General features: G+C 41.5%; 1 protein-coding gene across 1 annotated transcript in view; it reads right to left on the minus strand.

Annotated features, from left to right (window-relative positions):
- Positions 1-21116, minus strand: part of COL22A1 (collagen type XXII alpha 1 chain) — a 208921-nt gene that overhangs the window by 44032 nt on the left and 143773 nt on the right. The window contains exons 41-46 of the mRNA XM_070748335.1: positions 20981-21034; positions 15400-15444; positions 14138-14185; positions 12446-12559; positions 10305-10358; positions 8437-8490 (exon numbers count right to left, since the gene is read on the minus strand). Of these exons, the coding sequence (XP_070604436.1) occupies positions 8437-8490; positions 10305-10358; positions 12446-12559; positions 14138-14185; positions 15400-15444; positions 20981-21034 (369 nt within the window). The remainder of the gene's footprint in view (positions 1-8436; positions 8491-10304; positions 10359-12445; positions 12560-14137; positions 14186-15399; positions 15445-20980; positions 21035-21116) is intronic.

Below are 21116 nucleotides of genomic sequence, written 5' to 3' on the forward strand. Positions count from 1 at the left end.
AACCCTTGTATCTACACCATGTTAGAAGTCTGCAACATGCTAAATAAAACATGTCATTTTTTTTAACCAAACAACACCATAGTTGTGGGAAAGATCAAAAGCAACATGAGAAAATATTATTTTACTGAAAGAGTAGTAGATCCTTGGAACAAACTTCCAGCAGACGTGGTTGGTAAATCCACAGTAACTGAATTTAAACATGCCTGGGATAAACATATATCCATCCTAGATAAAATACAGGAAATAGTATAAGGGCAGACTAGATGGACCATGAGGTCTTTTTCTGCCATCAGTCTTCTATGTTTCTATGATGTAAGCAAGGATGGTTTGTAAGAAGAGAAAAATAAGGAAAAGTTCTGATGTGAATTAGTTTTGGCTATATTTTCTTTTCTTATCACGATCTAATGCCTTTAATTACTTTGACAATTTTTTTAAATGCTTTCTGCACTCTTCATTATGCTACTGATGCCAAAAGGGAACAAGAATAAAGGCTTTGCATGCATTTCTGTATGCACACGAATATACCATCCAAAATGTTTGGGTTCCAGGCCATAAACTACATTCTTGGCCCTGTCACTATTTTCAGAAAAAAAAATCTGAATGACAAAGTATCTCAACTACATGCAGCCTTGGTTGTGTCTATTATTTTCCCCAGGAAAATGGTTTCAACATAATACTGTTATTTTCCTCCTGGGAACATAGCAAGAACAGTTTCTGAATAAATAAATATTCTTCTCTGTGTGTATCTGTATCAGGAATGGATATAAATAAAAAACAAGTATCTGCAATACATCTGAATTATACTGGTGGGTTTTTATTATTATTATTATTCTTGTTGTGTGTGAAGAACAAAAGCTGGAAGAATGACGAAGAGCCACTTCGAAGGGAGTGATGATGAAGCCTCCCTTGGGATTTAACATAGCTGGTTCGATTTAAGCAGCAATTTCAACCCCACAGGACCGAAATCTTGCAATTGTAAACCTCCTTTGTGAAAAGCAACCTGAGATAGCAGGATATGGGAGCTACCAGAGGGAGAAAAAGTCTCCCTCTGTTATTTTTTTCCTCTTCTAATCATAGCACAAAGTCAATGTTCACAGCATGTATTTGAGTATAATCCATGGCTAAATCTGGACATCACGTGCAGGCATGGATGTTCCATTATTCCAACAACACAATACTGTTTGTTCACAATGAGTCAGATGGCTGAATATGGTGACTTATGCACTAGTGAAATTTTCCTGGCATTACTTCTGAAAAACTTTTTTTGGAGTGCCAGCAAGGGAGAAATAATTGTCATTCTTTCTTGGCCCTAGTCTTTGAAGGTGACAAAATACCAAATAGATAGCATGGAGGGACAAATATACACTGCTCAAAAAATAAAGGGAACACTTAAAACAACACAATATAACTCCAAGTAAATCAAACTTCTGTGAAACCAAACTGTCCACTTAGGCAGCAACACTGATTGACTTTCAATTTCACATGCTGTTGTGCACATTCAACTTTGTACAGAGCAAAGTATTCAATGAGAACATTTCATTCATTCAGATCTAGGATGTGTTATTTGAGTGTTCCCTTTATTTTTTTGAGCAGTATATTTTGAGCTGTATTGTTCTTCCTCTGAAGCATCGTGGCATTCTATTTCTAATAGTTAGCTTTCCAAGATTCCCAAGTTAATCTTGGAGACCAGACATCATGCACAATCCAAGGGCATGGGGTGAGGTATCATCAGTATGCAGATGATACCCAGCTTTACATCTCCACCCCTTGTCCAGTCAGTGAAGCAGTGGAAGTGATGTGCTGGTGTCTGGAGGTTGTTGGGGTCTGGATAGCTGTCAACAGACTCAAACTCAACCCTGATAAGATAGAGTGGCTGTGGGTTTTGCCTCCCAAGGACAATTCCATCTGTCCGTCCATTACCCAGGGCGAGGAATCAATGACCCCCTCGGAGAGGGTCCGCAACTTGGGCGTCCTCCTCGATCCACAGCTCACATTAGAGAAACATCTTTCAGCTGTGGCAAGGGGGACGTTTGCCCAGGTTCGCCTGGTGCACCAGTTGCGGCCCTATTTGGACCAGGAGTCACTGCTCACAGTCACTCATGCCCTCATCACCTTGAGGCTCGACTACTGTAACGCTCTCTCCATGGGGCTACCTTTTAAAAGTGTTCGGAAACTCCAGATCGTGCAGAATGCAGCTGCGAGAGCTATCATGGGCTTCCCTAAATATGCCCATGTTACTCCAACATTCCGCAGTCTGCACTGGTTGCCGATCGGTTTCCGGTCACAATTCAAAGTGTTGGTTATGACCTATAAAGCCATTCATGGCATCGGACCAGAATATCTCCGGGACCGCCTTCTGCCGCACAAATCCCAGCGACCAGTTAGGTCCCACATAGTTGGCCTTCTCCGGGTCCCGTCGACTAAACAATGTCATTTGGCGGGACCCAGGGGAAGAGACTTCTCTGTGGCGGCCCCGACCCTATGGAACCAACTCCCCCCAGATATCAGAGTTGCCCCCACCCTCCTTGCCTTTCGTAAACTCTTAAAAACCCACCTCTGTCGTCAGGCATGGGGGAATTGAAATATTCCCTTCCCCCTAGGCTTATAAAATGTATGTATGGTATGACTGTATGTATGACTGATCTCTTAAATTGGGATTTTTAGATTTTTTAATATTAGATTTGTTTACGTTGTCTTTTTACTGTTATTAGCCGCCCCGAGTCTGCGGAGAGAGATTTGTATACACATACAAATCTAATAAATACAAATACAAATCCAGTCTCAGTTAGTCCGGGACCAAAGATTTAGCAATTTGGCAGTTCAACTCTCACCAGGCTCAAAGTTAACTCAGCCTTCCATCCTTCCGAGGTGGGTAAAATGGGGACTCAGATTTTTTTGGGCAACATGTTGAGTCTGTAAACCACTTGAAAGAGGGCTGTAAAAGCACTGTGAAGCGGTATATAAGTCTAAGTGCTGTTGCTATTGTTATTTATTCTTCCAAACTTTTGGACTCATGCTGGAACCCATCGCCAGGAAAAATCTCTCTACCTGTTTACTAGACTGTTCTGCGCATAGTATTTGTGTGATGCCTAGTTGTGTGTGACTTTCTGTTGTTAATTGAAGTGTTGATGGGTGGCTATTAAGTCATTGGTTCTTTCCTAGTGCTGCTACATCCTCAGCTCATAGAAACATAGAAGACTGACGGCAGAAAAAGACCTCATGGTCGATCTAGTCTGCCCTTATACTATTTCCTGTATTTTTATCTTAGGATGGATATATGTTTATCCCAGGCATGTTTAAATTCAGTTACTGTGGATTTACCAACCATGTCTGCTGGAAGTTTGTTCCAAGGATCTACTACTCTTTCAGTGAAATAATATTTCCTCACGTTGCTTTTGATCTTTCCCCCAACTAACCTCAGATTGTGTCCCCTTGTTCTTGTGTTCACTTTCCTATTAAAAACACTTCCGTCCTGAACCTTATTTAACCCTTTAACATATTTAAATGTTTCGATTCTAAGTACTTGGTAAGGTAAAGGTAAAGGCTCCCCTCGCACATATGTGCTAGTCGTTCCTGACTCTAGGGCAGTGATGGTGAACCTATGGCACAGGTGCCACAGGTGGCATGCAGAACCATATCTGCTGACACGTGAGCCATTGCCCTAGCTCAGCTCCAATGTGCCTGTGTTTGCCTGCCAGCTGATTTTTGACTCGCACAGAGGCTCTGGGAGGGTGTTTTTGGCTTCCAGAGAGTCTTCGGGGGGATGGAGGAGGGCATTTTTACCCTCCTCCAGCTCCAGAGAAGCTTTTGGAGGGTGAAACACAAGCCCGCTGGGCTCACCAGAAGTTAAGAAACAGTCCATTTCTGGCTCCCAGGGGGCCTACGGGGGATGTGGGCACTCGCGCAAGCGCAATAGTGTACATCCGTGTTCTTTTGGCACCCGAGGAAAAAATGGTTCTCCATCACTGCTCTAGGGGGTGGTGCTGATCTCCATTTCATAGCCAAAGAGCCAGTATGACTGTATGCCAAAGGCACACGTAACAGGAATGCTGTTACCTTCCCACCAAAGATGGTCCTTATTTTTCTACTTGCATTTTTTACATTCTTTCGAACTGCCAGGTTGGCAGAAGATGGGATGAGTAACAGGTGCTCTCTCAGTTATGCGGCACTAGGGACTCAAACCGCCGAACTGCCGACCTTTCTGATCCACAACTCAGCGTCTTAGCCACTGAGCCATTGCCTCCCTTAGAAGTACCTGCGAAGCTGGTGGTATATTAGCACTTCTGTTGACTGACAAGGGCCTCGCTTCCCAGGCTATTTTTGTATTGCTCAGCCAAGAATCTTAGTAGCTGTGAAATTTATGGTGTGTCCTTGTTCATTGCAATGTGAGGTTGGCTACCAACGAGTCTAGGTTTCCTCATTTAACTGCTTACTCATGTTCTTGCAAACTGGTAGTTAGGTTCCTCCCCATTTGTCCTGTATAGTGTTGTGGTTAGCTCTGGCCCAGTTCCTGCCCCAAGGACTGTGGATATGGGGGAGACATGAACATGCTGCAGGCCTGTTTTGCCCCCGGTGGAATCTGATGATGAAGGGTCCTCTGACCAAGAAGACATGAGTGACAGGGAGGAGGAGAGTGTGGCAGACAGCTCAGAAGGAGATCAATTATCTAGCTCCTCCTTGGATTCAGAACAAGAGTTAATGATACAGCCACGCATGTGGAGAGCGATGCATAGGCAACAACAACTGAGAGATAATTATCAAAGAAAATTAGGCCACCTGTGGTTGGGTGGGGCTGGGGTAATTAGTGAGGCTGCTATAAATAGCAGCCTGTGGGTTTGGCCATTGTGGAGGATTATCTGATTGTTGTGTTTCGTGACTGCTTTACTGACTTTGACCATTTGTGTGCTGATTTTCCCCCGCTTTGAAACTAAACCAGAGCAAAGTGTGTTTCACTTTGTGAAAGAAGAAGGACTGTGAATTGCCTCACAGCTGCAAGCTAAGTATCTCAGAACTGATAAGGGATTTGTACAAATTACCAGTTTGTTTGGAGACGAGTGCTCTTTGCTATACAAAAAGAGTGCTTGGTTTAAGTGCATTTTCATTATCAAGAACATAGTTTTGAATTTTCAAACGTGTGTGTGTCTGAAATTTGTACCTGTGAATTTTTGGGAGGAGTCTGCCAGAGAGCCCGACAGAACATATAGTCACAGGGGCAATCCATGCAGAGAATTTTGTTTGTTTGTTTGTTTATTTATGTGTCAATCAAGTATAGGATAGTAATTTATATAAATATATAAAACATATAGAAAGTAATGATAAAAGGGCAGGGATGGTAGGCACAATTTTACACTTAAACATGCCCTTTACAGGCCTCTTAGAAAAGGGGAGAGGTCAACTGCAGACAATCTAAGGTTGAAGATTTTGGGGTTGGGGGAAGAAACAACAGAATCAGGTAATTAATTCCAGGCATTGATCACTCTATTGCTGAAGTCGTATTTTCTGCAGTCTAGTTTGGAGTGGTTTAAATTTAGTTTGAATCTATTACATGCTCGTGTGTTGTTGTGGTTGAAGGTGAAGTGGTCAATAGCAGGAAGGACATTTTGGTAAATGATTTTCTGAACTATGGTTAGATCAGTTCAGAGCCAACATAGTTGTAAATTATCTAATTGTAATATTTCAAGTTTGGCGGAGTAAGGGATTTGTTGCGGGAGGAGTAGTGAAGAACTCTTCTTGTGAAATATTTCCGGACACTCTCAATTGTATTAATGTCTGATATGCAATGTGGGTTCCATACAGGTGAGCTGTGTTCTAGAATTGGTCTGATGTTTTGAAAGCTCTGGTTAGCAGTTGGATGTTACCCGAGAAGCAGCTGCATAAGATTATATTGACAACTCTTAATGCTTTTTTGGCAATGCTGTTACAGTGGGTCTAGGACTTAGGTCATTGGATATGAGTACTCCAAGGGGTTTGACAGAGTGAGGGTCATCAACAAGTTCATTTCCTCCAAGTATATATTTAGTATTCTGATTCTTTTTTCCAATGTGTAAGACGGAACATTTAGTGGTTGAGATTACATGATATCTCATATCTCATATATGCTCATATCTCATATATGTGCTCATCTGTCTGGAACCCATACCACATCTCAGACATCAACACCCTTGAAAATGTCCAAAGATATTTCACCAGAAGAGCCCTTCACTCCTCCACTCGAAACAGAATATCCTACGAAAATAGACTAACAATCCTGGGCCTAGAAAGCCTAGAACTACGGCGCCTAAAACACGATTTGAATATTGCCCACAAGATCATATGCTGCAACGTCCTACCGGTCAATGACTACTTCAGCTTCATCCGCAATAACACAAGAGCACGCAACAGATTCAAACTTAATACGAACCGCTCCAAACTTGACTGTAAAAAATATGATTTCAACAATCGAGTTATCGAAGCATGGAACTCATTACCGGACTCAGTAGTGTCAACCCCTAACCCCCAACATTTCTCCCTTAGACTCTCCATGATTGACCTCTCCAGGTTCCTAAGAGGCCAGTAAGGGGCGTACATAAGTGCACTGGTGTGCCTTTTGTTCCCTGTCCAATTGTCTTTCCTTTCTTTCACCTAACTTATATATTCTCTTCCTTTCATATATCCTCTCCCCTAAGTTCACTTTCACCCTCATATTACCATATGTCTATTTTTCCTCCTGTGTATTTGTGTATTGGACAAATGAATAAATAAATAAAATAAATAAATAAGTTTTTCCAAGCACCAAGCGATCTTTGCAATGAATGATTTCAGCACCAGATAGCATTGGGTGGAATTGCTTAAGGGTGATTTGAAATTCTACAACAATGTTTCTTAACCTCACCAAGTGTTAGATGTGTGAATTTCAACTGGCTGGAGATCTCTGAAGTTCACACATCTTAAAGTTGTTGAAATTGAGAAATGTGCTCTAGAGTCTCTAGGCTAAACTCCCTGCTTGTAAACAGCAACTTTGAACTCCAGAGAAGTTCTAAATCTTCGTCTCTCTTGTGCCTTCACCCTGTGTAAACCTATATGCGGCAGCTGCATTTGTTATACCTGCTGCTATGATGCATCTTAAGTGTTTTCTCTATCGCAGTTCACCACAGAGTTTGATAAACAGCGTATTTAAATGGGATGGCAGCTGCCGGGATCAAAGCTCTCTTGTGGCAGACGAAGCAAAGCAGATGTCTAGATCTTGAGAGTAAAAAGATAGAACAAAATTTGCTTTCATTTTTGCCTTGCTAATACTCTCAGGGGAAGTATCAACAGCTATTTCATCACCATTTTTTCATATAAACATCAAGATTTATCTCCTCAGATAAATTGTGCTGCTTAATAACTTAATTTTAAAAAGTCAAATGTCATTGAATAGCCCCAAAACCTTTAACCTTAGATTATCTACAATTGACCTCTCCCCCTTGATTGTTTCTTCATTGCTTATTTGACCCCTATGACAATCATTAATTGTTGTACCACATGATTCTTGACAAATCTATATTTTCTTTTATGTACGCTGAGAGTAGTGATGGGCGAACCGAACCCACACAATTTGGGTCCGTACCGAATTTTGCGGTGTTCGGTATGCCGAACCCGACCCCGAAATATTTTCAAACTTCAGGCAAAGTTTGGAGTCGTGTTCGGCGTTCGGAGCTTTGACGTCACTGGCAGGTTGCTAAGGACGCCAAGGTGATCACTTCCTGGATTCCATGGAATCCAGGAACTGATCACCTTGGTGTCCTTAGCAACCTGCCGGTGACGTCAAAGCTCCACCCCTGGAATCTCTTCATGGGAGGGATTCCCCGTTCGGGTTCAACTTCGGGTTCAGTTCAGGTTCAGTTCGGGTTCGGCTGAATTTTGCGTAAAGTTTGTCCGAACTTGCCGAACCCGAACACCGTTGAGAGCATATGCACCAAGACAAATTCCTTGTGTGTCCAATCATACTTGGCCAATAAAGAATTCTATTCTATTCTATTCTATGAGGTCTGTAAGGGGCATGCATAAGTGCACCATTGTGCCTACCGTCCCTGTCCTACTGCCCTATTGTCTTTTATCATTAATTTTTACTTACTTTTCTAATGTTATGCTTATACAAATTACCATCCTATAATTGTTTGACAAATATATATAAATTAAAAAAAAATAAAATCTCTCTCTCTCTCACACACACACACACACAGGGGGGGAGACTTACTTAATGGTCAAGTCTTCATGTCTATTGTACAACCTGTGACTTTCATTCTTATAGGAATCCATGATGACTAAAGACTTAAAGGCATATGAATATTTTGGCATAATAACTCAAAAACAGGACACAGATCTTTCTTTGGCAAGTGAAGAAGTGCCAAGTTAGGGATGTTGTTGATACTGAATGGTTTCAAGAAATCATCCTGATTCCTTATTTACTCTCACCTGTTCACCTTTCAGTCCAGCTTCTCCAGATGCCCCATCATCTCCTTTAGGACCCTAATAATTGGAAAAAAAAAGTCTAATAAGATGACTTGATTTAATGGAAGAGATTAGGAGCATACCCTCCCTTTTGGACCTAGTGGGATGGGCCAAAACTATGGGTGAAAGGCAGTTCTACAAATAGCTTGATCTTATGCCATCAAAGGCTTGATGGGAGCTAACCAAGACCTTGAAGTAGACTCAGAATCCTGCTAAGATTCAGTACAGTTCATAGAATAGTGTTGTTATATGAGCACATTGAGAGATGCCCCAAACTGTCCTCATTTTTGCATTTTGGACCAACTGCAGCTTCTGCACCAGTTGGAACTTCTGAATGCTCTTCAAGGGCATAAGATCTCCCAGTTAAGAATGGATGCATTTCTTCCCAAAATGAAGAACCTGTGAAAAAGTCCCTTTAGAATCTAGACATTGCTGCCAACTTTTCTTCTAGCAGAAGCCATGAGTCCAAGAAGATCCTGAAATTGCACAATCTGACTGGGGAAGTACTGATTTCTGGCCCTTGTGAGGAATCAATACTATTGGAGGGCATCAGGTTAGAGGAGCTTGCTCTAATTGATGCATTTGATAGGGTTTATACTTAGTTTTACACAGTAGTGTAGTGGCTCAGAAAATTCCTCCTTAAAGATGTAAGATCTACTGGAAACAGATGTTCCCCAACAGATGGAAGCCCAACTTGTTTTATTTTCCTTCAGCTTTGTAAGGAACAAGTATTTTGGAAAGCCAATTCTCTATATACACGAAGCTGTCTTTCACGCTAACTTGAGCATACCGATGGGGTCGAACTCCCGAAACTGTTTCTTGTATAACATCCTTGATCCCCTGTCTTTAAAAAGGGATAGGAAACATGAACATATTTAGACTCTTAAATGCTAGAATAAATAAGAGTATTTTCGTAGGAAGCAGGATTTGATGGACCTTGAAATTGGAATGTTTACTCTTTTGAATAGCTCTTTTCTATTGGTAAAAAAAAAGAGTCTTCCCCTTGTATACCAGATCTTTTCAAATACAGTGATACCTCATCTTACAAACGCCTCATCATACAAACTTTTCGAGATACAAACCCGATTTTTTTGCCTCTTCTTACAAACTATTTTCACCTTACAAACCCACTGCCACTGCTGGGATGCCCCACCTCTGGACTTCCGTTGCCAGTGAAGCACCCGTTTTTGCACTGCTGGGATTTCCCTGAGGCTCCCCTCCATGGGAAACCCCACCTCCGGACGTGTTTTTGTGATGCTGCATGGAAATCCCAGCAGGGGAGTCCCAGCAGTGCAAAAACGGGCACTTCGCTGGCAACGGAAGTCCGGAGGTGGGGTTTCCCAGCGAGGGGTGCCTCAGTGAAATCGCAGCATCACAAAATCACAGAGGTCTGGAGCTGGGGTTTCGAGGACTTCGGTGTTTTTGCGATGCTGTGATTTCACTGATGCTCCCTTCACTGCAAAACCCCACCTCCAGACTTCCGTTGCCAGAGAAGCGCTCGTTTTTGCGATGCTGGGATTCCCCTGCTGGGATTCCCCTGCAGCATCGCAAAAACACAGAAGTCTGGAGGTGGGGTTTCCCATGGAGGGGAGCCTCAGGAGAATCCCAGCATTGCAAACACGGGCACTTCGGCTGGCAAAAGGGGTGAATTTTGGGCTTGCACGCATTAATCGCTTTTCCATTGATTCCTATGGGAAACTTTGTTTCGTCTTACAAACTTTTCACCTTAAGAACCTCGTCCTGGAACCAATTAAGTTTGTAAGACAAGGTATCACTGTATTTCCGAGGGGCAGAAAGAATCGCAGATAGAAGAGATAGAATGGACAACTTACCTTGGGACCTTCTACTCCCGAAGGCCCTGGAGGACCTCTTAGTCCAGGTTCTCCCTGAAAGAAACACAATTTATAATCAGATGCCTCCTAGCTTGATTGTTCATTCTTAGAGTATCTTGGCAACATCTGGTATCCTAAAATGCTCTGTGCCTATGGGAGGACAGGGTGACCTCATTTATCTGCTCAAGAGGAAGAGGGCACAAGCATATGCCGTTGCTTCAACCTGTACCCCCTTCCTCTTACACAGATAAATGGGGCCACCCTGCCCTCCCATAGGCACAGACCATTTTAGGATACCATATGGTCTCTACTCATAGCTTTCTAGACCTTTCCCCAGTGATGGGCTCCTACGGGTATGGTCAGGTATGCAAAACCGGTAGATTTTTTTAAAAAAATAAAAATTTCCCCCTTCTGGGCTCTGGGTATATTTTTCCCATCGCAGTAAATGAGGTTGAATGTGTATTATTTTAGAAGAGCTGTGCGTGCATGTGTGTACATACACATACATTTTATATACATCCTCCTTGTCTTTTGCAAATTACTCAAGACCCACCTTTGTCTCCAGGCACGGGGGAGTTAGGATATTCCTTCCCCTAGGTCATTACAAGTTATGTATGGTATGTTTGTGTATATGTTTGGTTTTTATAATAAGGGTCTTTAGTTGTTTTATTAAATTGGATTGTTACATGTTGTTTTTTATCATTGTTGTTAGCCACCCCGAGTCTGCGGCATACAAATTCAATAAATAATAATAATATAGTAGATAATGTATACTTTTGTGTTCCTGTGGGTCTCCAAGTCTACGGAGAGGGGCGGCATACAAATCTAATAAATAAATAATAAATAAATAAATATGTATGTACACATATGGCATATATACATAGAATTAAATAGTATATTTTGGATGTTCAGTAATAGTAAATGGATAGGGAAAGGAGAGGCCAGGCACCCTAACCCTTGAAGTGAGTGACGTCAAGTTGGTCACCTTTAAACCAGTCACATGGCCTTTATGGTTGGAGGCTGGGTGATAGTTTTAAGTACGGCTGGGTCCAGGGAAGGCTTCTTGAGGAGGGGGCGCACAAGTGCCTCCTTGTAGGGAGCCGGAAAGGACCCCCTCCCCAAAGAAGCATTGGCAATCTCCTGGACCCAGCTCCGTGTCACCTCCCTGCTGGCAAATCTGCAATAAAGTCTATTCTGAAGAAAAGAAGGACTAGATATGACATGATAGCAATATAAAGCCCTTCGTGGCATCGGGCCAGAATATCTCCGAGACCGCCTTCTGCCGCACGAATCCCAGTGAGCGGTAAGGTCCCACAGAGTTGGCCTTCTCTGGGTCCCGTCGACTAAACAATGTCATCTGGCAGGACCCAGGGGAAGAGCCTTCTCTGTGGCGACCCCGACCCTCTGGAACCAGCTCCTTAAGACCCACCTCTGCCGTCAGGCATGGGGAAATTGAGACATTTCCCCCCAGGCCTATATAGTTTTATGTATGGTATGCTTGTGTTGTATGTTCTTTTAAATAATGGGTTTTTAGATTTTAAATATTAGATTTGTTCTATGTATATCTTCCCCAGGCCTATACTGTTTATGTATGGTATGTTGTGTGAATGTTTTTTTAAATTATGGGTTTTTAGCTTTCTAATTATTGAATTTGTATTTTACACTGTTTTTCTGTTGCTGTTGTGAGCCGCCCCAAGTCTGCGGAGAGGGGTGGCATACAAATTTAATAAATTAATTAATAATAATAATAATAATAATAATAATAATAATAATAATAATATTTTATTATTGTTGTGAGCCGCCCCAAGTCTGCGGAGAGGGGTGGCATTCAAATCAAATCAAATCAAATCAAATTTGAGGGACTGCCACAAAGAAGAGGGGGTCAACGCACCATAGGGCAGGACAAGAAGCAATGGATGGAAATTAATTGAGGAGAAAACCAACCTGAAAATAAGGAGAAGTCTCCTAACTGTGAGAGCAATCAACCAATAGGACTGAGAAGTTGTGGTGCTCCATCATTAGAGATTTATAGGAAGAAATTGGACAGCCATTGTCTGAAAAGCTATAGGATCTCCTGCTTGAGCCTCCAAGGTCCCTTTCAACTCTGTTATTCCCTCTCTTATGCGCCAAGATTTTCTTACCCTTTTTCCAACTGGCCCATCATTCCCAGGTGGGCCTCGAAGGCCTTTATCACCCTTCTGTCCTGGGATTCCGGGGAGACCAGGTGGTCCAGGAGGACAATCAGTGCAAACATCCTAAAGAGGAGAATCATAATTGTTACTGAAATAGCAGGCAATTCTACTGAAATGCAGATCTACCTTGGTTCCACTGTATTGAATTGTGAATTGGATGTAAACTAAAGAAACCTTTGTTTCTGTCTATGTATGTGTGTGCACTATACCTATAACCATGTTTTACTATTTTATACACTATATTTTCAGAGTATAAAATACATCTATTCCCCCACCCCCCTAAAAGAGGCTAAAAATTTGGGTGCGTCTTATACAATGGATGTAGCCCTGTCCAACCTCTCATTGGAGATTTCAGTGGCTGAAAAAAATGCTCTGAAACAGAGGTTTCAGAGGCTGGAAAAAGTTCTGAAATGGATGTTTAAAGAGCTGAAAAAATCCTCTGAAATGGAGGTTTCAGGGGCTGGAAAAAATCCTCTGAAATGGAGGTTTCAGGGGCTGAAAAAATCTTCTGAAATTGAGATTTCAGGGGCTGGAAAATTATCTGAAACGGAGGTTTCAGGGACTCAAAAAATCCTCTGAAATGGAGGTTTCCAGGGCTGAACAATTCTCTGAAATGAAAGTTTCAGGGGCTGGAAAAATCCTCTTAAACAGAGGTTTCAGGAGCTGAAGAACTCCCTTGAAACAGTGGTTTCAGATGCTGGGGGGAAAAAACAACACAAGAAGACAATGGCATTTTTCCCCATTTATTACTGCCCCCACCATAAAGAAAATAGACAAATGTGTTCATAATGTTTATCAAATTTAAGCTTGATTTGAAAAAGACTTTACTTAATCACCTAGAATCCCTGGGGAGTGGGCACTGGGCGACATAAAAATCAAATCAAATTAATCAATCAAATAAATAAATAATAAATGAAAAACAAACAAATGGAAGAATACAAAAAGATGTACAGTGGTACCTCATGATACGAACTTAATTGGTTCCAGGAGGAGGTTCGTAAGGTGAAAGGTTCGTAAGACGAAACAATGTTTCCCATAGGAATCAATGGAAAAGCAAATAATGCGTGCAAATCCTTCAGGAAAACCCCAAACTTTAGAAGGGAGGCGAACAGAGGGCAGGGAGGAGCAGCTAAAGGGGGCGGGTGGAAGAAGCAAGGCTCGGCTAAAGGGTGAGTGGGAAGGAAGAAAGGCAAGGGGGGCGCCCCTCCCTTTTCTTTCTTCAAAAGACACCCTTTCAGTGCCTTTGCAAGCACGCTATTCTCCTAGTTATTTAAATGCAGTCTTTTCCCCCTCCAAGCCACCCCTCCCTTTTCTTTCTTCAAAAAAAAGGGGGGGGCAACAAACCCCTTCATCCCAGCAGCAGCGGCTTGGGTTCATAAGGTGAAAATAGTTCGGAAGAAGAGGCAAAAAAATCTTAAACACCTGGTTTGTATCTTGAAAAGTTTGTTAGAAGAGGCGTTCGTAAGATGAGGTACCACTGTACTTCTTTTGTTGCCATGAACATCCTCTGCATATCTACATTTTCTCCTCCTTATATTTTGTATGCACAAAATATACAAGCATTTACAGTCTTTGATCACCTACATTAATGCTCCCCAAGTATTACCTGTAGGTCTTTGGGCACCTGGGGAAAGGCCTTACCTTAATTAATAATCTGAAGTCATCAGGAGAAAGGTGAGGAGTGGGACCCTAAGTGAAGAAAAATAAAACCACCTTTATCATTTATGGAGATCACTTCAAAAAATCTGGTATCAAAGATTATCCACCCACTGACCAAATTTACAATGCATGGATCAACTCTTTCTGAAGGACCACATTATTGAAGTACATCTCACGAAGAAGGAGCAGCTCCACTACCACCGATGTAAATTGAAAGAGTGGTAGAGATATCTACAACATCTTGGGTGAGCAACTATTGCTCCTTTATGTTGTGCTTAGCTCTGGCCCAGCTCCTGCCCCAAGGACTGTGGATGTGGGGGAGACATCCACATTCTGCAGGCCTGTTTTGCCCCCGGTGGAATCTGATGATGAAGGCTCCTCTGACCAAGAAGACATGAGTGACAGGGAGGAGGAGAGTGTGGCAGACAGCTCAGAAGGAGATCAATTATCTAGCTCCTCCTTGGATTCAGAACAAGAGTTAATGATACAGCCACGCATGCGGAGAGCGATGCATAGGCAACAACAACTGAGAGATTATTATCAAAGAAAATGAGGCCACCTGTGGTTGGGTGGGGCTGTGGTAATTAGTGAGGCTGCTATAAATAGCAGCCTGTGGGTTTGGCCATTGTGGAGGATTATCTGATCATTGTGTTTCATGACTGCTTTACTGACTTTGACTTTTTGTGTGCTGATTTTTCCCCGCTTTGAAACTAAACCAGAGCAAAGTGTGTTTCACTTTGTGAAAGAAGAAGGACTGTGAATTGCCTCACAGCTGCAAGCTAAGTATCACAGAACTGATAAGGGATTTGTACAAATTACCAGTTTGTTTGGAGACGAGTGCTCTTTGCTATACCAAAAGAGGGCTTTGTTTAAGTGAATTTTCATTATAAAGAACATTGTTTTGAATTTTCAAACGTATGTGTGTGTGTGAAATTTGTACCTGTGAATTTTTGGGAGGATTCTACCAGAGAGCCCGACAGAACACTTTATAATCTGTGGACTTCAATCCCCATTATCCCCATAATAATTATAAAAACAGCATGTTTGGCTCAGGAATTCAGAGTTGATATTTACAGGTTGTAAAGGGGCCATAGTTGTCGACCCCTGGTGTTTTACAATACAGAATGATATTCATACATTGTTCTTCAGTAAACACATTTGCTTGGAACAAAATTCTTTATTTTTTAATGAAACATGCCAATGAAAAGAAAATGAATGGAAAGAGAGAGCATGCAATGTCCTACTGGTTTTCCTGGTGGTCCCCTTTCTCCTGCATTTCCGGGCAAACCCTGTAGAAAGAGAAGGGTAGGAAAGAAGAATGGGGTGTTTGGTACTCTCTGGGTTTGATGGCTTTCTTGCAGGTGTTTCATTACCAAACATTATCAATACAAGGATCCCACAGTTATATCCTGGGCTACAAATAATCTCTTTTATTGGTACAACATATGGACATCAAACACTTCAAAAAGAATAGGGTTGTACATAGCTACAATGCAGTTATACTCAGGTGCACCTACTGTATTTGTTTGTTGGTTTGTTTGTTTGTGGGTTGGTTGATTGATTGATTGATTGATTGATTGATTGATTGATTGATTGATTGATTCATTCATTCATTCATTTGTCCAATACACAAATACATAGGAAGAAAAATAGACATGTAGTAATATATATAAGGGTGAAGTGAACTTAGAGGAGAGGATATATCAAAGGAAGAGAATATATATGATAGGTGAAAGAAAGGAAAAACAATTGGACAGGGGACGAAAGGCACACCAGTGCACTTATGCACGCCCCTTACTGGCCTCTTAGGATCCTGGAGAGGTCAATCGTGGAGAGTCTAAGGGAGAAATGTTGGGGGTTAGGGATTGACACAATTGAGTCCAGCAATGAGTTCCACACTTCGATAACTCGATTGTTGAAATCATATTTTTTACAGTCAAGTTTGGAGCGGTTCATATTAAGTTTGAATCTGTTGCATGCTCTTGTGTTGTTGCGGTTGAAGCTGAAGTAGTCATTGACCGGTAGGACGTTGCAGCATTGTAGATGTCAAGATTTTTCTCTTTAGTTATCATGTGTTCCATTAGTAAAATCATTTTCTCAATAGTCATATTCATCTCAGTAACAAGATTCAGGAAATTATGAGAACTTCATAAAATCTTCAGAAGAAAAGTTTCTTCTTGTCAATACAGGAATTGGGTATGTCCAGTTTAGTGAAAAGGACTAGGGATGATATGATAGCAGTCTTCCAATATCTACGGGGCTGCCACAGTTCCTATTTTCTAAAGCAACTGAAGGAAGAACAAGAGGCAATAGATGGAAACTAATCAAGGAGAGAATCCAATCTAGAAATAAGGAGACATTTCCCTAATAATTGATCAGTGGAACGACTTGCCTCCAAAAGTGGTGGGTGATCCAACACTGGAGGTTTTTAAGAAGAGATCAGACTATAATTTGTCTGAAATTGTTTGAGGTTTCCTGGTTCCCTATGCACCCAGATTGTTGGGGACAATATGCTGATTCTATAAACCGCTTAGAGAGGGCTGTAAAAGCACTATGAAGTGGTATATAAGTCTAAATGCTATTGCATTTCCTGCTTGAGCAAGGGGTTGAACTGGAAGAGTTCCAAGGTGTCTTCTAACTCCTGTTTTTCTGTCTTGTTCATGTTTTTTCATTTAGATGTTTCTACATGATATAGCAATAGCACTTAGACTTATATACCACTTCATAGTGCTTTTACAGCCCCCTCCAAGTGGTTTACAGAATCAGCCGATTGCTCCCTACTATCTGGGTCCTCATTTTACTGACTTTGGAACAATGGAAAACTGAATTAATCTTGAGCCTAGTGAGATTTGATCTGCCAAACTGCTAGCAGCTAGCAGTCAGCAGAAGTAGCCTGCAGTACTGCACTCTAACCACTGCGCCACCATGCCTCGTATGCTGATGTTCAAGGGTCTATGCTGAATTTTGGTGACATGAGCCTGTTGTAATAAGGGGAATTATTTTTTAAAAAAGACTTTGGAGGGCTCATGTTGACCATTTCTTTGCTAATTAAAAAGAAAACAGAATGCAGCTGCGAGAGCAATTATGGGCTTCTGTAAGTATGCCCATATTACTCCAACACTCCGCGGTCTGCATTGGCTACCGATCAGTTTCCGGTCACAATTCAAAGTGTTGGTTATGACCTATAAAGCCCTTTATGGCACCGGACCAGAATATCTTCGGGACCGCCTCCTGCCACACGAATCCCAGTGACCGGTTAGGTCCCACAGAGTTGGCCTTCTTCGGGTCCCGTCGACTAAACAATGTCGTCTGGTGGGACCCAGGGGAAGAGCCTTCTCTGTGGGGGCCCCGACCCTCTGGAACCAGCTCCCCCCTGAGATTAGGATTGCCCCCACCCTCCCTGCCTTTCGTAAACTCCTTAAAACCCACCTCTGTTGTCAGGCATGGGGGAACTAAAACATTTCCCCCTTGCCCATGTTGTTTTGCCGTTTTATTGATTGACTGTGTGCCTGTTTTTTATATATATTGGGATTGTTTTATGAATTTTTTAATTTAAAATTGTAATTAGATTGGTGGGCATTGGATTTGTTACTATGTACTGTTTTTATTATTGTTGTGAGCCGCCCCGAGTTTGTGGAGAGGGGTGGCATATAAATCCAATAAATCTAATCTAATCTAATCCATCGTAACTGGATCCTCCCACCTGGGTCTTTGAAAAAGAGTAGCAATTGTACTTAGAGCTCTTCAGTTAATTCATCAATGTTATTTTGCATAACATTAGAGCTTGGGAGAATAAATTTTACCCTTTCTTCTATCTGTCTACATCTTCCTTTCTTTTTCTTTTTCTTTTGTTGCTGCTGGCTGATTACTGCAATTATCTGTTTCTACTTTGCTGAGCTCAACTGGAAAAGAAGACACACAGGAAGAGCAACCAAGAAGAAATTCACTGATTATTTCCTTTTTGCAAGTGTGTATCATTCTATGCTTCCATCTCCCTTATAAATAGAAAAAGGAAAGATTTCTAGAAAGCAATTACTGCTGATTTAAGTTCTGGAAAAAATGAGGTAAGAATAATAAGGGATTATTTGAATTGCACAAACTTGGGCATTTATGAAGCAGATCCAATATTATTAAAAGAAAGGATTTTTAGTGGTTTAATCACACTTCTTTAGATAGGTTGTGTTGGAATCCTGATACTTTCTTCCCCATTGCTCAAAACCTCCTTTCCTTTAAGACAGAATTAATTCTATTTATTGATTATATGGGTTGCTTCATCAATATTGCATTATTAAAATGATTACATTATATCTTAGGTTTTAATTAACCTTTGATTTAATCACTGCTGCGGGATTACTTTGCCAACAAGCTATTGAGAAATGTTTTTAAATGTTCAACTGTAAGTGGTTTGTGAATTTTTATAAGAATTAATCTAAATCTAAAGAGCTAATCTAAGAGTTAATATAAAAAGTTAATTTAAGTATGAGACAACACAGCAGGTGTTGTGGTTAGTTCTGGCCCAGCTCCTGCCCCAAGGACTGTGGATGTGGGGGAGACATCCACATGCTGCAGGCCTGTTTTGCCCCCCCCCCCACAGTGGAATCTGCTGATGAAGGCTCCTCTGACCAAGAAGACATGAGTGACAGGGAGGAGGAGAGTGTGGCAGACAGCTCAGAGGGAGATCAATTATCTAGCTCCTCCTTGGATTCAGAACAAGAGTTAATGATACAGCCACGCATGTGGAGATTGATGCATAGGCAGCAACAACTGAGAGATTATTGTCAAAGAAAATGAGGCCACCTGTGGTTGGGTGGGGCTGTGGTAATTAGTGAGGCTGCTATAAATAGCAGCCTGTGGGTTTGGCCATTGTGGAGGATTATCTGATCGTTGTGTTTCATTACTGCTTTACTGACTTTGACCTTTTGTGTGCTGATTTTTCCCCGCTTTGAAACTAAACCAGAGCAAAGTGTGTTTCACTTTGTGAAAGAAGAAGGACTGTGAATTGCCTCACAGCTGCAATCTAAGTATCACAGAACTGATAAGGGACTTGTACAAATTACCAGTTTGTTTGGAGACAAGTGCTCTTTGCTATACCAAAAGAGGGCTTGGTTTAAGTGACTTTTCATTATCAAGAACATTGTTTTGAATTTTCAAACATGTGTGTGTCTGAAATTTGCACCTGTGGATTTTTGGGAGGAGTGTACCAGAGAACCCGACAGAACAGCTGGGATGGGCTACTACCTGGATGGGGGAACACAGTGGCGGTAGTGAAAATGGAACTCCACCCCAGAGCACCCAATTTGCGCTGAAAGATGTTGAAAGAAAATGCAGGGTGTCCTGTATAAGCCACGCCCACAGTATGGTAGTAAAAAGTTTGGTAGCCTTTCACTGCAAAAAAGCCAGTGCAGTTCTAAGCTGCATAAACAGAGGGATAGAAACAAGATCACATGAAGTGTTAATACCACTTTATAAGGCCACACTTGGAATACTGCATCCAGTTTTGGTCGCCATGATGTAAAAAAAGATGTGTAGACTCTAGGAAATAGTTTACAGAACAGCAACAAAGATGATTAGGTGACTGGAGGCTAAAACATATGAAGAACAGTTTCGGGAACTGGATATGTTTAAGTTTAGTGAAAATAAGAACTAGGGGAGACATGATAGGAGTGTTCCAATATTTCAGGGGTTGCCACAGAAAAGAGGGAGTCACACTATTCTCCAAAGCAACTCCAGGCAAGACAAGAAGCAATGGGTGGAAAGTAATCAAGGAGAGAAGCAACTCAGAACTAAGAAGAAATTTCCTGACAGTTAGAACAATTAATCAGTGGAATGGCTTGCCACCAGAATTTGTGAGTGCTTGAGTGATGGAAGTTTTTAAGATGATGTTGGGTGACCATTTGTCTGAAGTGGTGTAGGATTTCCTGGAGGGTTGGAATAGAAGACCTCCATAGTCCCTTCCAGCTACGGTATGGTATGGTATGGCATGGTATGGTATGGCATGGCAGGGCATGGCATGCTGTGCTGTGCTGTGCTGTGCTATGCTATGCCACACATTGAGCAATTAACCTAGTCTTTAGTCATTATCTGCTTCCCATTTTGCAATGAAATTTTGACTCAAATATTTCATGAACATTTTATTTTAGGTGTACCAGCATTAAGGTAAACAGAAACTGCAGTGTGTGTGTGTGTGTGTGTGTGTTAATATGCTGCAACGTCCTGCCTGTCGGCGACTACTTCAGCTTCGACCACAACAACACAAGAGCACACAACAGATTTAAACTTAATATTAACCGCTCCAAACTTGACTGTAAAAAATATGACTTCAGTAACTGAGTTGTCAAAGCGTGGAACTCATTACCGGACTCCATCGTGTCATCCCCAAACCCCCAACACTTTACCCTTAGATTATCTACGGTTGACCTATCCAGATTCCTAAGAGGTCAGTAAGGGGTGAGTACAAGTGCACTAGAGTGCCTTCCGTCCCCTGTCCTATTGCTCTCCTATATCTCCTATACCTTTCTTCTATTCCTATATCTCTTCTTCTATTCTTTCATTGATATGTTCTATTCCTATATCTTCTTTTCTATTATTTCTTAGATATATTTTACTATGAGTATCTCCTCTATAACCTTCATCATGTATTTTACTATGTGTATATAGATATACACCCACTAAAACCCTCATTGTGTATTGGAATAAACAAACAAACAAACAAACAAACAAATAAATAAATAAATAAATAAATAAGGGAAAGTATGCTTCTTCTAGTATAATGATTTCTGATCAACAATGAAAAAAAATAATAGCTGACTTTTTGTTTTTACTTACATCATGACCAGTCTGTCCAGGGGGACCTTGGATGCCTGGCAAGCCTCGAGGACCCTAGTGAAACAGAGAAGGATTTGATGCATTATCTCAATGGTATTACATACCACATTTTTCTATGCCGTAAATGGAGGAACTT

This window comes from Erythrolamprus reginae, chromosome 3 (genome assembly GCF_031021105.1).
Source record: "Erythrolamprus reginae isolate rEryReg1 chromosome 3, rEryReg1.hap1, whole genome shotgun sequence".
Classification (NCBI taxonomy): domain Eukaryota; kingdom Metazoa; phylum Chordata; class Lepidosauria; order Squamata; family Dipsadidae; genus Erythrolamprus; species Erythrolamprus reginae.